General features: G+C 48.1%; 1 protein-coding gene across 1 annotated transcript in view; it reads right to left on the bottom strand.

Annotated features, from left to right (window-relative positions):
• ADAM9 (ADAM metallopeptidase domain 9) overlaps nt 1-17,154 on the bottom strand; it is a 23,224-nt gene extending 6,070 nt beyond the window's left edge. The window contains exons 1-16 of the mRNA XM_021535893.3: nt 16,971-17,154; nt 10,079-10,176; nt 9,520-9,584; nt 8,427-8,505; nt 6,878-6,954; nt 5,969-6,158; nt 5,151-5,216; nt 4,664-4,735; nt 3,930-4,099; nt 3,523-3,604; nt 2,630-2,763; nt 2,258-2,429; nt 2,048-2,140; nt 1,554-1,749; nt 961-1,066; nt 351-534 (exon numbers count right to left, since the gene is read on the bottom strand). Coding sequence (XP_021391568.1) covers nt 351-534; nt 961-1,066; nt 1,554-1,749; nt 2,048-2,140; nt 2,258-2,429; nt 2,630-2,763; nt 3,523-3,604; nt 3,930-4,099; nt 4,664-4,735; nt 5,151-5,216; nt 5,969-6,158; nt 6,878-6,954; nt 8,427-8,505; nt 9,520-9,584; nt 10,079-10,176; nt 16,971-17,085 — 1,899 coding nt within the window. The 5' untranslated portion in view covers nt 17,086-17,154. The remainder of the gene's footprint in view (nt 1-350; nt 535-960; nt 1,067-1,553; nt 1,750-2,047; nt 2,141-2,257; nt 2,430-2,629; nt 2,764-3,522; nt 3,605-3,929; nt 4,100-4,663; nt 4,736-5,150; nt 5,217-5,968; nt 6,159-6,877; nt 6,955-8,426; nt 8,506-9,519; nt 9,585-10,078; nt 10,177-16,970) is intronic.

The following is a 17,154-nucleotide window of genomic DNA, read 5'->3' as shown; positions in this document are numbered from 1 at the left end:
GGCTAAGCTTCTGCACACTTCAGTTTAGTTGGATTTTAATTGAAAGTTGTCTTCGAGGCATTTGTGTGGGCCTGGCTCTTCTGCTCACTCACAGAGCAAAGATTCTGGCTCTCAACAAACTCAATTCCTTTCGCTTCACCTACAAATGAAAGGCTCATTAAAGGTTTGATGCAGATGCAGTGCAGTACTGGGCAGTGAGGGGCATCAATAGACTAATTTAGTTTCACATTAACTATAGGCATCCAAAAATAATGGTCATAACTATTTATTAAACAGTGCAGCTGAAAATTTTATTCCCATGAATGCCCCAAATTATTACATTAGGATATAATTTTAAAAATTTTAATTACCTTTCCATAACCACACTTGGTGCCTTCATTCACCATTCCTGGGTCCGGGACATCAGAGCCCAGCTGGAAATCCACCCCCCAGCATGTGGTGCCTCTGATGGGAGTCTGGATAATAGCAGGCTTGATTCCAAACACAGGCATGGCTTTCACATTTTCACACTGCAGCTTCCCACACATGGCATTCCTACAACAGCAACACAGGAACGCTGTAGTGACACTTGAATTTATCCTGAGAACCAGACTACCATGTGTTTGATACGATCTTTCTACTGGAAGATGCTACTTGAAAACAAAATTGAGGCAACTTGACAAATAAAACTGAACTGGGCTTCATTCCAGTGCTGCAAGAGTAGTTTATCCCTTCTTTCTGTAAGCTGTTGGAATCTCTACATTAAGGAAAACATTATGATTTGCTTCTCATCTTCCCATATGTGAACACTTAGGGCAAGCACAATCCTTGACAGGAGATGTAGAACATGCTCTCCCCAGCACAGCCCTGCATCCCTCCCCTGTGCACCCCCTAAAACATCCCAAACTGACACCACGGCACCCAAATAAAGATTCCCAGCCACATATTTCAGAACTTCCCAACGCACTGGGCTCAACTCACCAGCTGGAACATTTCTTGTAGTCATGGCCATGGAAACCACAGTTGCCAAATCTGTCCCCTTTGGAATTCACTTCAGCAAAGCAAATGTTGGGGGCTGCTTTGGCTTCTGCAAACAACAGCCCATCCCCAGAGAGGAGCCATGTTACCCAGGCACAGAAACATCCCACGCAGGATCTCCTGTACCCCCAGCAACTACCCTGCTACAATAAGTATTTGTCATGCAGCAGCAAGTTTAGGAACTTGGTCAAAACACTAAAGAGGTTAAAATGTCAGGATCACAAGGTTCCAAGTTTAAAAATGGAGAAAAACAGTTACTTCTCCTGAGTCAATTATAGCATTTGAGTTTTCTTTACAGAGCAGAAACCCCACTGTACCAGAAATGGTAAGTGCAACAACATTATGTCCAACACAGAACTAAGTGTAACACAGGAAGAATGCATGACCATGATGCTAAGCCATTACTACCACTGCTTCAAATACTCTGCCAAAGCCAGCTGGTCTCTGTTAGTGACAAGCAAATAAATATATTTCAAATAAACTTAGTGTATTCTTTAGTTACATCTCTTAGACTGTAACACTGTGCCCTTCCTTACTGGAGCCAAAGATGTCCTGGCACTGAGCGTCGTAGTACTGGCACACGCCATTGTAGCAGTAGGCCTCCTGGTTGTGGCAGGGGTGCCCGTTCTGCACCGTGAAGTCTGGCTGGCAGAACTGGGAGCTGCCATTGCAGTACTCCGGGAGGTCACACTCATTGGTGCTGGCCCGACACTCTGTGCCTCCAGGAAGGAGCTGAGGAGAGAGGGGAGGGAAAACTGCATCAGAAGACAGGAACCTCACAGCAGAGACTGGCACTCTGTGCCTCCAGGAAGGAGCTGAGGAGAGAGGGGAGGGAAAACTGCATCAGAAGACAGGAACCTCACAGCAGAGACCAGCGCTGCACCTGACCCACGATATGCCCCAAACAAGGGATTGATCTGAATTCTGGTCTAAAGCCCTTGGACACACAGAACAACTCCCTCTCACAGATGCACTGACTAAGCCAATGTTCTCCTGTTCTCAGCTTCCCAACACCACCACAGTCTCCTACCTGGCAGTTTTTGCAGCAGTCACCATAAGCACATTCAGCACCGGATCGGAGCCTGCAAGTTCCTGGCTCACAGCATGGATCACTTTCACATTCCTGAGGACACAAGGGCTGTGAATGTCACAAAATCTTCCCCTCACTCACAAACAGTCCCCTCTGAGCAGGGGGCACAAGACTGCTCTGGCACTGTGGGGAAAACACACAGCTACAAACCTTTGGTGAGCCACAGTCACACTCCTCCCCAGCATCCACCAGCTTGTTCCCGCAGTATGGGACGCTGTAGGTCTCATCAGGCTTTGGGACATTGAGCAGGCAGCTCCCACCTTTGTTGAGTGTCAGCTTCTCAAAGTCTTCTGCACTGCAACTGCTGAAGTTCCTCGATCCCCTGCAATAGAGAAAATGAGCTGAGCTTTACAGTAAGCCAAGCCAGTATTCCCTGTGTTTGCAGAACAATTTGCTTTCCCTATTACAAGCACAACACAACTCTTTGCAAGGGGCATTTGAAGACAAAAATAATCCATAAAAACAAAGTACATGGATGGGGCACATTGAGCCTTCTTTGCCCTCCCTTGGTCAGCTACTTACGATGCTCCAGAGCTCATAATGCAGCTGCTTGCCCCACAGTGACAGACTCGTTCATCATCGTGGTTCATACCCAGGTTATGGCCGAGCTCGTGAGCCATGATGGATGCAAACATCTGGATGCTGATCCTTCCAAACTGCACAGGAGTGACACAGAGGGCAGTCAGCACAGAGCTTATACTTACAAAGTCAATGTTTACTTCTGTGCCAAGGAGACCCTTCTGCCATTCTGTCTATACGTTATCAGAATTCTCAGACCAACAGGGCCAGATTTCTAACCAAGTGCATGGAATTTGCTTAGCAGTAAGAGCCCTCAGAGAAACCCGTCTGGGACACTACCCAACAACTTCCACTTCCCAGAACAGCTGTAACATTAACACAAAAACTAGAACTCTCCACACCAGCCCAATTCTCCTGAAATGTGCAAATTCCAGTACTTCTGTCACTGGTCCAAAGAAGCCAGACTTCTGGGATTGCGAGTTATCTGAGACCAGCAGCTTGGTTCATTAAGGCTCTGCAGTTCCATATAAAACACACAGTGAACCAGCACTGCTCAGGGAGGTCACAGCTGCAGGTCAAACAGCACAGGATAGATTTGAGAACACCTATAGCTCCCATATACTTTTGAGGCAGAGATGCTTAAAATGACACAGAGAAATCCTCTCTGAGAAATCCTTTTGCATGAGTACTGTACACTGAGCAGAGGAGAAGCTGAGCAGAAGACTACAGAGAAGTTGTGATCCAGATACCCTGGAAGTGTCAGAAATCATTGGGGACAACAAAAGAGCCCCACTGAGACACTTCAGCTTTGTTATGAAAGACTCTGTGCTTCCACGAAGATTTAGAGTGCAAACTCTGTCCTCAATCACATTCAGAGATCACTAAAGAAATCTCACCACGTTAATGCCTCCTGCATGGCTCTTGGAGCACACTGTTCCCACATAGGCCATTCCAGCTGTGCCACCAAAGCCCTTCTTCCTGCAGTCATGAAGAGAAAGGAAAGACCATCATCTGTCTGTACAGACACACACCAATCCTGCCTGTGGGGCACAAATTCTGCTGCTCCAGCTTTCCCAGGCTGACACAGGAGCGCTGCTACTGACCACAAGCACAAATGGCACCAGTCAACCTTCTACTGTCTGCTCAAGACTCCTTTACTCTGTTAATTTAAGCCAAGTGTTTACATAGAAAGTCTCTTCCACACCATCCCTCTGCATATGAAGAGCACAGGCACTACAGCTGGGCTGGGCAGGCAGGAACAGAGTGAACTTCCTGGGAGCAGAGGGAAGGAGCTGGCACTCACAGGACAAACTGGGCGCTGTCGTGCCTCCGCCGCAGGACGAGGTTCTTCTCTCGCCACTGCACGAAATTGGCCAGCACATCCCCAGCCCCCCCGTCCGTGCTGATGATGTTCTCGTGCTTCCAGATCTCCAGACCAACCAGCACAATGCGGATGTTCAGCATAACATACATCTGGGGAGAAAGGGAGGAGAAATCTCCATTAATATCTTCAGACAAAAACAAGTGGCCTGGTTTTACAGACCTTATTGCAAGCATCCATCTTTTCTGTGTGGGTTTGAATTTTTTTTCACAACTAGTACACAACTGGAACCACCAGAATGCATTTTCCCTGTGATTCAGACCTTCATTAGCTACAGGATCAATGCTTAAATGCCACACTGGCTACATTTAAGACAATACCATACAGAAAAACAAAAGTCTCAATTCTGCCAAATATCATGTGAAATAGTGGAGTTACAGATATGCTTTTTCTCTAACTTTTACACACAAGAATTACAATAATTTACAGACACAAGAATTGCAATAATTGCAACAATCTGTCCTGTCACTCACTGGATGTAGCATAGGTTGGAAGAGTCTCCTAAACTAATTCTCAAGGTGGATTAGTGCAGATGAATTTAGAGGAGGAAAAGCTTCCATGGGGATGAATTCCCCAAAGTGGTACCAGAAGAGACCCCAAGGTGGACATTTCCAAAAGGCAGAAGGGCTGCAGCTCACAGCATCCCTCCTACTCACACTGTCAAGGAAGTTTGCCAGCTGCACCATATGTTCTCTTACTTCTGTTTCACTCTTCCCAAAATCTTCAAACTGCAAGACAAAGAAACTTAGCTCCATGAAGAGTAGAGAGAGACAACAGTCAGAAAAAGGAACAAAACATTTTTGCCTGGCTCCAAATCTCCAAGAAGATGCTAATCAAGACAACAACATCTTCACTGCTACTGCTCAGCATTCCAAAGACAACAGCAAATGCAGTTTTTACCATGTGCTTTCCTTACATTAGGAGATTCCTTGCTAATAGAACCTCTCCCTGTCTGATGGCTGACTCCTTTTCTGAGGAAGATTGCACTGCACACATTTATCCATTTCCAGGGTAGCATATCTGCACAACTTGGGTAAGTTATCATGTATTTTTCAGTAATCCATTTGGGAGTAATTAAACCTGACGGCTTTCCAGGCCCTCTCCTGAGGAGAAAAAAAAAGGAAAGCCACACAGAATTCCCACCTTTTCTTTATCCACGACTATGAACAGTTCCACATATCTTGTCTGGTGTAGGACCGCCCTCTTTCTCTGGGAAAAGAAATGTTTTAGACAACTTCAGATTTATTAATTCAAGTGTAAACAAAAAAAAACCCTCATGACATTGTCATATTTCACTTGATACCATCAGTGGTTTGAGACACACCCAAAGCACACTGTGCCAAACCCAAGCAGTGTAATCCAATGCAATGAGAGTCTCTGTGTTTTACACTAAAACTCAGCTGCACAAAGACCTCCCTTGTTTCAAAAGCAAGGGACCTCTGCACAGGTTGTCTTGGAAAGTCACACATTTTGATAAAGAGTCAGAAAGAGTCTACAAGCAAATACCAATGATCTTGACGTGAAACACATTTTTCGTTCTCCTGCTTTCATTTCAATCTTGTTCCTGTACAGACAGTCCTTGAAGGGCAAGGGGGACTTCACACCAAACTCTGTGATGGTGAGGAGGATGGAATAAACATGACAGTGTTCTCCTGGCTCCTGATGGCTCCTGATGCAGGACTTAGTTAACAAGCCTCTCCATGGGGGTCATGTTCTGGCTCTTAGAAGTCTCCCAAAAAAGCTCAGGAAGATTCTCATCAGCTGCCTCATCCTCACTGCCATGTGCAGAAACAGGAGGAGACTATGGCTGCTCTGGGGAAGAAACTGAGTTGTCCTGTAGTGCAAACCCCCCAAATCATAAACCTTTAGGTATGTGCTAAGTCCCAGGAAATCTGATAAGCTGCTTCCACACTCTAAAATGAACTCACAAAACCCCTTATGTGGGACTGGGGAGGACTTACCCGCAGCAGCTGGGTCATACTGGGATGGAGATTTGCCTCTGCATGTTCCCCTTCCTGGCCTTCGGCAGTTACTCCACACGCTGTGGGCTCTTTCTTCACATTATCCAGTCGATATAAAATGTGTTTAGAGCCAGAAGAGGGATCCATGGGCTCAATCCCATAGGTGATATTCCCTATAGTCACCAAACCCCTAAAATAAGGCAGTGTGTAAGACAACTGGCATAGACCACAGAGGACAGTAACTCAGAATTTTTACAGCTAAACAAAGGAACAGTTATTCCTGGATAACCAAAGCCTGCCTATACCTCAGCTCTTGTGAACCAGCACACTTCACTCCAGGCCTGGCAGCAGCCTTTCACTGAGCAGGGCCTTACAAATGCAGGACATTAAATACATCTGTAAGACCCTGCAATGCCCCACGAATTACATCACAGGTCTTAAAACAGAAATGTTTGAGTTCAAATACACTATTGTCACTCTGGTGCCTGACATGGCCCTGCAAAAATCAATGGCACACAATATATGGCAATTAGCCCAAAGTAGAAAATTCCATCAGACTTGATATGCATAAGGTTTAGGGCCAATTTTGTGAAATTTGGAGACTAATGTTCAACATTCCATAGGTACAGTTGTCATGACTACCTGTGCAAGTTAAAAAATAAGCCAAATGTGCATCAAAACCAACTTACTGCATTCCAGTAACAAACTGCAGTAATAACTTATTTGATGGTACTTCAAATATCTGTGAACTCCTGGAATAAAAGATGCCACAGGACAACAGCATCAAGGCAGCTCAGTGCAGCTAGTGACTCCCTGGCTGGCTGAGGCACAATCAAAACCAGCAGAACTGGGTTTTGGGTTCAGCAGCCACAATGTGACAGCAGGGACACAAAGGAGGAGTTGTGCTACCTGAGCCCTGAGCAAGTGCTGACAGCCACCACGGAATCCAGGGTCCCCTCCACGAATCCCTGATAATGGCAGTGATCCTGGGCAGGAAAACAAGGTGCATTACACACGGGTTTCAGGTGTGCCTGCACACCCAGGGCAACCTCTGGTCTGCCACTGACCAGCAGTGATTACAACTCAAGAACTCAAAATGGATTCAGTTAAATTTACCACAGCTGGATTTCTTGACTTGACCTAGGCTATCCCTGTCCTGTTCTGTCCTCCACCCTGCTTCAAATATTTCAGACCAGCCCCTCCCACCAGATTTGGGCCAAATTACTCTTCAGGCTTCTGGCAGAAAGTTCTGGCTTGTCTATCACTTCTCTGTAGCAGGAGGAGGGACAGCAGCTGCTGTGCACCCAGCCAGAGCTGTGCTGCCAGAGCTCTCTGGCTGCACAGTGCAGCCCTGACACACAGGGTGCTCCCACTGCGTACTCTGGACACCCCAATTCTGGAAACTAGACAGGAGGTAGCATGGGGCAAACACACTCCATGTCCTCTGGCAAGGGCATCTTTAGACATTGATATAGGGGTCTATAATACAGAGTCTGTCCCCTGATACTCAGCAAGGAATGCAGAAAGCACAGAGGGCTTGTGCTAATTGTTCAGGGCCAGCGTGACTTCTGTGACCTAATGCTGAAAAAGCACTTTTCCTCTAACCAATCCCTTTTAACTAGGAAGCAAATAGTAATTTGACTCAGGTGCTCTATTTTCAAGAACAAGATCCTATGAATCACGTATGACTAATACTTCCCTTTCAAAGGAACAACACTGATCCCTAAGAGTGAAGCCATTAGGAAAGCTCTCTTGCATTTTGTATCACACAACCTGCTTTCAATTCTACATTTCCAAAGGCAACACGTCAGGCAGCCTGCTTGTACAGAGTGAGGGCTGCAAACATGCTTTCAGTGGAGTAACTCCAGCACTACTCAGATCACATCCCTCTCAAAGGTCCCTCAGCCTTGGTCCGTCCCTTGCAGCTGCTCAGGACTAGCAGAGCAGCCCACCCTGAGGAGTTGTTGGTTCCTAACAGCCAGCCCTGCTGAATGGATGGCCCACAGCTCACAGTGCCTCAGGGACCAGTCTGGAAGCTCACTGTGTGCAAAAGCAAAAGCAAAGCTGCCTGTTCAGCCCCCAGAGCAGCCAGTGTGAGCTCCAGGCCTTGGAGGAAGGCAGGCAAAGGCCAGAAGTGACACCAGCCCTGCACTGGGCTGTGGGACAAGGACAGCAGCACCCCAATGGTGACACCAAGAGCTGAGAGCAGCACTCTCAGAGAGTAGCCTTGTAGAGAGGAGCAGCTTCTAATGAGACAGCAGCCACCTCCACATCAGAAAATACAGGTCTTTCACAGGTTAGAGCCTCATCCAAAATCAAGGACTCTCTCCAGGAAGAGGGCAGTGGGTACTGAAGGGAGCCCAGCAGAAAATAAACTATCCTTTTGTAATCCTTACTCCCTATCCCACAGATGCTCTATTCCAGTCACCCTCGGGGAGAGTATGAATAGAAGTCCTACCTGGACATCTGGATATTCCAATTGCAATTTTCCCTCCTTGTCATAGGTATAAACTGTGAAATCTTTGGGCAGCAGTTCTCTGCAATGAAAGGGGACAAGGAATACAAGAGGAATTTCATGGAATGACTGTGACATTGGAATGGAGTTCTAATCAAAATAGGTTAATTGCAATTAAATAAGGAAAACATTCTAAAATTAACAAAGAAATAGAATATTTTCACAGCAAAATTCAAGAGAGCAGAATGGTAGAACTGGTAATGAAATCAAACTAACCACCTCACCTCAGAGAGTAGAACAAGCAGCAAAACCCATTAAATTGTGCTAAAAGCCTGTTTCCAAGCAGAAAAAAAATCCAGCCCTCAGTCTGCTGCATATGCCTTCTCCTTCCCATACCGAGGAGGAAGTGCATTGGAAAGGTCTCCCACGACTAAGACTGCTGCACCATCCTGGTAATTCCATTGATGTGGAGCAGCTAAATTCCCACGTTTCTGAGGGTCAGGGCCTTGGCAAGTGGCAGCTGGAGTCCCCAAGGGCTTGCACAATTGTGTCTTTATCACAAGGGCAGTGTGGCCAGCAGTGGCCTGGTAAATGACCATGTGCTGGTGCTGCTAGTGACCCTAAAACTCCAGACAGACAGAGTCTGTATCAACTGTGAGGTCTCAGTGTTCAGACCCTGGAGAGAGAGTCCATTTCCTCATTTATTAGTGTCCTTGTGCTACTGAGACAGGAAAAAACACAAAACTAAAACAATAAACAAGATCCAGACAAAAGTGAAAATATTTACTTGAAATACAGTTCAGCTTGTTTATTTTTAGTTGTGAATAGAAAGAGTTGTAGATTCCCTGGGTCTCCTTGGATTAATCTGCAGCTTCCTGCTCTGAAAGGGGTTCCCCAGGGCTGCAGGAATCAAAAAGCATCTCTGGCTGATGGCCAGGACACTAGGACTCAATCTCTCCCCATTTTGCAGAGCTGGGATGTACCTGCACTTCCCACAGAGAACCCCAGGATTCAGAACTCGTGTGGTACGTGCTAGCTTGTCATCTGGACACAACAGTTTGAGCAATTTAATAATTTAAAGAAGTCAATCACTTACTTGTTCTTTTCTAGATGAATGGTGTATTCTTTTCCCTCAATTTTAATAGAATATGACAACTTGTCCTGAATATAAAGAAAGGTGCATTTTACTAAGGTTAATGAATAAAACAGTCTTTGAAACCAACAAAGGTGGATGAGCCTGAAATTTCTTTTATAATTGTCCCTGCCTCAAGAACCTAGCATCCCTTCCTGTGTGACTGGGGAAAAGTCCCGTGAAAGAAATGGTTTCAAAATAGAACTGTGGTTTTCTTGTTCTTTCCTTCTAAAACTTCCAAGTCAGAGCCAGAAAAGGACAACACAGTTATTTTACTGATCATGATGCAAGTTTCACACCCAGATCAAAAATCCACTGCAGCAACTCATGACCTCTGGAGGAGGGAGGTACTCCTGTCCCTCAGCTGCCAGCAGTGCCAGAGGTGATGCCCTCTGTAAGGACAGACATTTCCCTGCTGCCAGGTGAATCCAGCAGCCTCCCACGGGCATTTCAGGTCACTTTTGGGTGGACTTTATTTGGAAGTAGACACTAAACTGAAGATGTGTCTTGGACTGCCCAGTACCTGTATGGAGGAGCTGTTGGAAGCCTCTCGTCGCTCTCTGCCCAATCTCTGTGGAGTTACAACTTCGTAGGAAGTGAGCAGGGAAATCTCCTGGAAGCCTAGAAAGCAGAACAGAAACAGTGGCTAAAGGAACAAAGCAATCAAGAGGATGAAGCACAAGGAAGAAAACACTACTTCAGGAAAAGTCCACAAACAGAAGAGCACAGAGCAAACCGCAGAGCAAGGCACACTTGGATTGCCTTGCAAGGGCCCAGAGAAAACAACACACAAACAGCAGAGGAGACAGCAATTTTTCCAGAAAGCTTCAAATTGAAATCTTCACATTCCAAATACTGTCTTACCTGTACCCATCTCATGCACCACCACTCATCACCAGCAGAATCAGCACTTAAGGCAGGTCAGCAAAGCAAGGACTCACTCAAGGACACCCAGTGTCAAACCAAGAGTCCTGTGCTGCAAAGCTGCAGAACTGCCCTGTGCAGCCTCTCTCAAGGAGCTCCAGCAGCTCCTGCTTTTCCCCATGGCACATCTCAGCCTCACATCCTGGCCCTTCCCCATGCCACAGCACAGCCAAACTCCTGACCTGAGGCTGGCGCTACTCCTCATTATGCTGTTCGAGAGCTCTCAAGGGCCTCATCAAAACAACTGATGTGAGACAAATCCCTGCAACAAAGAAGCTGTCACAGATCCCTTTATATATTACTTGCATATGCAACATCAGACAGATCCCCTGAACCAAACAAATCCACAGTCCAAGCTCCCTTTATCAGATTTTGAAATTTGTTTTATATTAACTATGTAAACAACAATACATTGTGCATGCAAATTACTTTTCCCATCAGTGGTGGCATCTGCTGGTGCCTGGCTCGCAGCTGCTCACCCAGGAAGCAGGAGGTTGGCCAAGCCAGATCACAGGCAGTATCCAGAGAAATAGTTTTCCTGGCTCATGGCAAGAGAATCAATGAGCTCATCAGAGGAGTCTGAGCTTCCCAACAAAGGCAGGGGGAAGGGAACAGTTATCCTCACTGCCTCCAGAAATAATCACCACATCTGGGGCAGGTGAGCAAGTGTTTGGTGTCCAAGAGCCTCCAAAATCTCTCAAGTGGGACTGAGATGCTGCATCCAGTTAAAACCAGCCCCTCTGAGCACACAAAAACTCACACTCCATCTCCAAAGGGCCTTTGGCTTCTCTAAGTTGCAGGACAGCACTGTGAGCTCAAAGCCTCTATGAGAGGCCCGCTCCATCCTATGGAAAATGGGCAGGCCTTAAATGCCAGGGGTTCCCCAGAAAGCTGCAGTGACATTCAGGCTACTTCAGATATCTCCCCCTCCTCTTCCCATCCCTGGCAAGCTGGCACACATCATCATCACCTTGGGTGAGCACTCAAAAAGGCATCCCAAGGGAAAAGCAAGTCCCTTCCACATTCTTCCCACCACAATCCCTGAAGAACAAGCCATCAGATCACTCCCAGCTTCGCTCCTGTCACAGCACACGTGGCCATGGCAGGAGGCCTCAGAAGCACTGCACTGTCCTGGTCTGCCACACAGCATTTCTGTCACCCGAGCACAGGCACAGCCCCACTGCTTCTCAGGAACTCACACAGGGCACAGACTGCAGAGAACTTCCATTACTATGCTGTTTGCAGACAAAAGGTATTAAAAAAGCAGAGATAAAATTCCTGAAAACAGCCCCTGACATTCACTGGCTACAGAACACAGTGTCAGTACCTCCCTAGCCTGAAAACAAGGGAGGGAAGGGCTGCTTCCTTCCCTGGAATGAACCACCAAAAGCACAAACTGCAGCAATCACTTCTGCCCATTTGTCATGCCCAACCACACACTGGTACCAGCCCCGAGCCCCTGCAGGGCTGCACTTGCTCCCTCCCCACGGCCCTTCCCACCCACAGCACTGGGGCCAGGCTCTCGAGGCACAGGTCACACAGACAGCAGCACACAGCCAGCCTTGGCACTGCTGCAATACCACACGCTTGGACGCAGAAAACAAGTAAGTGAATCATCACATGAAGCAGAACTGGGAGGGATTTCTGGGAAGAGGATTCTCTTAGAGCAACAGCACTAAAAGTGGCCACTTTTCAAGTCTCTGAATGCTCTGACAGTTCTCTCCCCACCTTCTGCCCTCCTTCCCATCCTTCAACACCCCCAGTTTGGGAGGTGATGGGAGTGGGAGTTGCAAGCAGGTATGTCCCTGGCACTGCCCCTCACTTCCCAAATAACCTGTTTCCATGCCAAGTGCCCTGTGCAGCATTTCACACATCACCAGCAACCCTCAAAGAGGGCACAGAGTAGTTCAACAAAAATCCAACCCAGGTGACAAGTGCAGCCAAGCAGAAAGCCAACCCTGCTCCCACATTTTCCTTCTACAAAGGCCAGGTAGAGTTTGGAATACATTTTTCAGCAAGTTACAGGACTTCTAATCGTCAGGTGCTGGAGCTGTACCACGTCACTGCTGAGGACACGGCATGCTGGTGACCCATTTCCGGGCTGAGATTTTGTTTCCGATCAGAGGAACACAACTGCATCCATGACTATATTTATCTCATCTTATCTCATTAAAGGCTGCCATTAATTACCAAGCATTGGAGACAACCAGGAAGATGTGATTCATCTTCCCCACCCCAAATCCACCATAGGAATTCCATGCATGCTCCACGGCATGTGGGAGCTTGAAAATCACTGGAACACATCACAGCCATAACGATTCTCCAGACACTGAGGGAAGCTCTAGGGCTGTTCAGGTGTTCTGGAGGTGCCTGACAGGTAAGATCTGCATTCAGCAAAGGTCAGACTGCAACCCCTGTCTTGCTAGACCTTGGCATGCCCGTGGGTCATTGTGTCAGTTACAGAATCGCAGCACACAGCTACATCCACCCCCACACTCACACTTCCCCTCAATTATCATCCTTCCTGAGCTGTGACTCCTGCCCAAGCCTAGCAACGGAAGGTCAAAGATACACTCTTCAATGGAAGAAAAAAAACTAAAAAGGGGAAAGTTCAGACTATGGCCTGTTACACCACAAAAGCTAATTTCATAAAAACAAGCTCATCAGCATGTGAGCAGGTCAGCTGCTAATACCAAAACTCATTAACTGTGGTTATCATCAATTGATTACAATTAATAGCTGAGGTCAGCTGCACGAGTCATTCCACACTTTGGCAGGGACTGCCCACCAGAAGTGCCAAAAGCATTACACAGCCATGCAGCCCCCCAGGTCCAGGCAGGACCAGTTCCACATGAAGCATCTCCACTGAGCATCCCCCATCCCCAACAATCAGCTCCTTGTGCTTCAAGCTGCACCTCTGAGCCCCTGAGGAGGGCAACCATTCACTCCCTTCTCTCTAGCTCCACATCTTTACATTTCCAGCATGCTGTCATACATGCCTCTCCTTTCCTCCAAGTAAGGAGCATCAATATTCAGTATTTCCTTACACTTCTGCCTGTTCATGTCAGGCTGTTCTGGCTCCACTCTCCAGTCAGATACATCTATCCAAAACAGCCCCACAACAGGACACAACAGTGAGGCTTCACACATACCAAGGCACACGTGCTGTGTGTGTTTATGGATCTCCACAGGTTACACTCAAAATAGACAGCACATGTCTGATTCACTTGCCATTTAACCTACCCTGACACTCATTTCCTTTCCTGCCAACATGCTCCTGGCCCCCATTTTTCACCCTCTCATACTTGTACAGAAATTATTTCCACCTCAGTAGAACACTTTGCACCATCCTTTCAAAGCCACTTATTTCTGACAGATACTTCTCTCATGTTCAAATCACTGGGATTGCTATCCCAGTCTTTATGGAGCCTGAATCCCATCTGACTGGGAGGTACCAGCTGCCAGCTCAATCTGCATTCTCCATATCCTATTTTCAGAATCATGCAGGAGTTTGCCAAGCAGTGTCTGAGGAGAAACTTCCATGACCTGGCTTACTTACATATGTCCCCCAAAACAACAGAACCACTGCTGGTGGAGAAAACCATTTTTTTGGTGCACTTGGATTTTGCACTAAGGTCACAACTGAAGTAGGATTTACTCTCTGGAATACTGCAAGCAAAAGCCTCCTTCACTTTCACTACGCAAATATTATTCAAATCCACTTAAAAATGCTTAGAGGTTTATACAAAACACAGAGGTAACAAGTCTTCTTCTAAATGTAGGAATGTTTTCTGTGGAGGCAGCAGTTCAAGCTCCTCCCATACCTCAAACACTAAAGAGTGCTTCAGTGGTGCTTCATCTTTGAAACTCCTGGGAACATCTGGCCAGCTGCTCCTCTACAGGCACCACTCTTTGGGACTTTTCTTTCCATCTCTCCCTCCCCTGCTCTCAGTCTTCAGACATTCTGGTTCTTCTGCTGTGCTGGTGCCTTTTAGGAGGCGGGAAGAGATGACCAGTTATGGCAAGAGAAGCAAATTCCTCTGGACGTATTGCTCACCTGGAATATTTGTATAACATTAAACCTGGCCAGAGCAGTTCATGAAGTTCCTTTCGGTATTTCACTGGGGATGCTGGATGTTGATCAGGTTACGGAGCTCTTCCACAGAAACGTTTCCTAGAAAATTCTTACACCCCTTGCTGAAATCCAGACCTATGCTGTAAGTGTTTCCTGTCTAGACTCTCCCCATTCCTTCTGCCCTTCCTAAAGCCTAATTTGTCTGCAAGACAACAGCTCCCCTTGTTCTACAAAAAGGACAGTCACACGTGCCCACTGGTGCTGTCACAACATCCTCCTGGGGTCACTGGCCCTTCCAGCCACTGCTGCATGCCCATGGGCAGGGGCTGAGCACACTGAACCCACTCACTTCCTCCCCATCTTACCAGCTGTGAACGTCAGCATTGCTTTCTCAGCTGACTCTGTGGGAATCTTCTCTTTGGAGACATCCCTGGCTTTACATCTGGCCACCAAGGGAACTGTGAAATGCACATTCTTACCTCTTTTTTGATTTTTAGCTTGTGAAATAATAATGATCAGGACATAGAGAAACTCTAAAGTCATGGTCCTGACTTTGTTTTTCCAAAAGCAAGGCGTTATAAGAGGCAATGTTGGCTACACTGAAATGTCCTTCCTTGCTTTCCTTTTTACATGGAAGAAATCTCCACAAACCCACTCTTTGAATGATTGTCCCAGATTTACTGCAATATGGGTGAGGCAGTGCTGTATTTTCTGTGATCTGAACAAAAGAATTATCTTAACCAAACACCCTATATCCCCAGAAATTTAAACCCGAGCATTTAGACACTTCAAAAATTGTGGTCAAGCCTGGCCAGAACATCCTGGTGTGTGTATGACACCAAGTACCAAGAAAGGGATGGAGTAGCACAAAGCAGTCTCTGCCTGTGATTTTTTTTTAAATTCATATAGCCAAATCTTGAATGCTTCTATGGACACAAACAGGAGAGGGAAAGCCAGACACACAAATCCCTTAAGGCTACACACCACTATGTGGTTATGGTCATTCAGGAACTTTCAGATAATAGTTTCTGGTAAGACTCCACTTCTGCCTTACCATCCCCACGTGTGTCAAAAGCACTTACATTATAACCCAAGACTTGGAGGTTTCTACCCTCACCTTCTTGCTCATACTCAGGCAAAGGAGGTTCATTATATTTCATGGAAGGTTGGCATTAATAGCTGGGACAGAGAGTTACAAAGGCAAAGAGGAATACTACCATCCACCGTCAGCAACTGGCACCGGTGTTTTGTTCCTACAGGCAGGAACTAAAACCTTTTTCCTCAAAACACCAAGCATCCCACTGGAAGCACAAGCACCTGACATCTCAGAGATACATAATTCCAGACATCGTTCCTTGGCCTTCAGTCAGGCAGCTCCCAATGTGCTGCACCACCTCTCAAATCTGACTTTCACCTCACACAGCTCACACACCCTCCAGCAACAACGCAGCAAGTAAGAGGAAAAGATTCTAGCACAGAATCCCACAGGGAGAGGCACGCACCACAGAAGCACTGTCCTCAGCACGAAGCACCAGTATTAAGTTATATACTCCTCAGCGGGAAGACCTGACTATAAAACCATGCATTAATGACAAACACAAAAGTTTTACACAGTTCACGTGTCCCCTCAGGAGAGGGAAACAATGACAGAGAGGACATTTTAGTCTGTTACATACAGCCTTGAATCAGCACCATAAGAGCCCATAAACAGAACCATTTCAATTCATAAAGAGTCCCTAAGGACAGCAGGGGAACAGGTGCTTAAGAGCCCCCGCAGAACGGCGGCAGTGAGTCCTGCCCTACCTCCCTGGGGACAGCAGCAGGGCGGCTCTGCCCAACAGCCGAGCTCCTGGTGGCCGAGGCCGGGCAGCCCTGCGCCTCTCGGGGCTGTGCCGGGTCTTTGGCTCCCGCTCCGCAAGAGCCGGGGGAGCTCCCGGAGCGCACGGCCGGACCTGACACGGGGAATGGAGGAGCAAAGAGCCGGGGGGACACCCACGAACTCGGGCAGGCGTGACGGGACCCGAGACCACCGCCGGGATCAGCTCCCCGTCTGGAGTCCCACGGTCCCGACACCGGAGCCCCGCTGTCCCGCCGGACCCTCCGCAGCATCCCAGAGCAGGGACGCTGGCCCTGGCGATGCTGGGCAGGGCACAGGTGGTGCTGCCACCCCAGACTCTCCTGCTGGCACCGGGACCGCCGCGGGGCACCCGGGCCAGCGGGCAGGACCCCCGCTCCGGCCGGGCTGTGGGGGGGCTCTGCCCACCGGGCCCCTTCGAGGGCAGGGGAGGGGTGACAAGGAGGGGCCCGACCCTCGGAGGGGACGGGGAAGGGGGAACGGCGCTGTCCGGGAAAGGGAACGGGGGGCCGAGCGGGGTGCGGGCGGCAGGCCCGGCCCGGCCCGCCCCCGCGCACTCACCCGCGGGCTGCCCGGGCGCGGCCGGCGGCGGCAGGAGGAAGATGAGGAAGAGGAGGAAGAGGAGGAGGCGACAGAGGCAGCTCCAGGCCCGGGCCATGACACCCCCTGCCCACATCACCCCTCCCGTGGGGCGCTGGGTCCGGCCGGCGGCCCCGCGGCCTTATGGAGCCGGGCCGGGGCCTGC

Source organism: Lonchura striata, chromosome 32 (assembly GCF_046129695.1).
Source record: "Lonchura striata isolate bLonStr1 chromosome 32, bLonStr1.mat, whole genome shotgun sequence".
NCBI lineage: Eukaryota > Metazoa > Chordata > Aves > Passeriformes > Estrildidae > Lonchura > Lonchura striata.
Note: the sequence above shows the minus strand (reverse complement) of the source record. Positions and strands in the feature narration are given on the sequence as shown.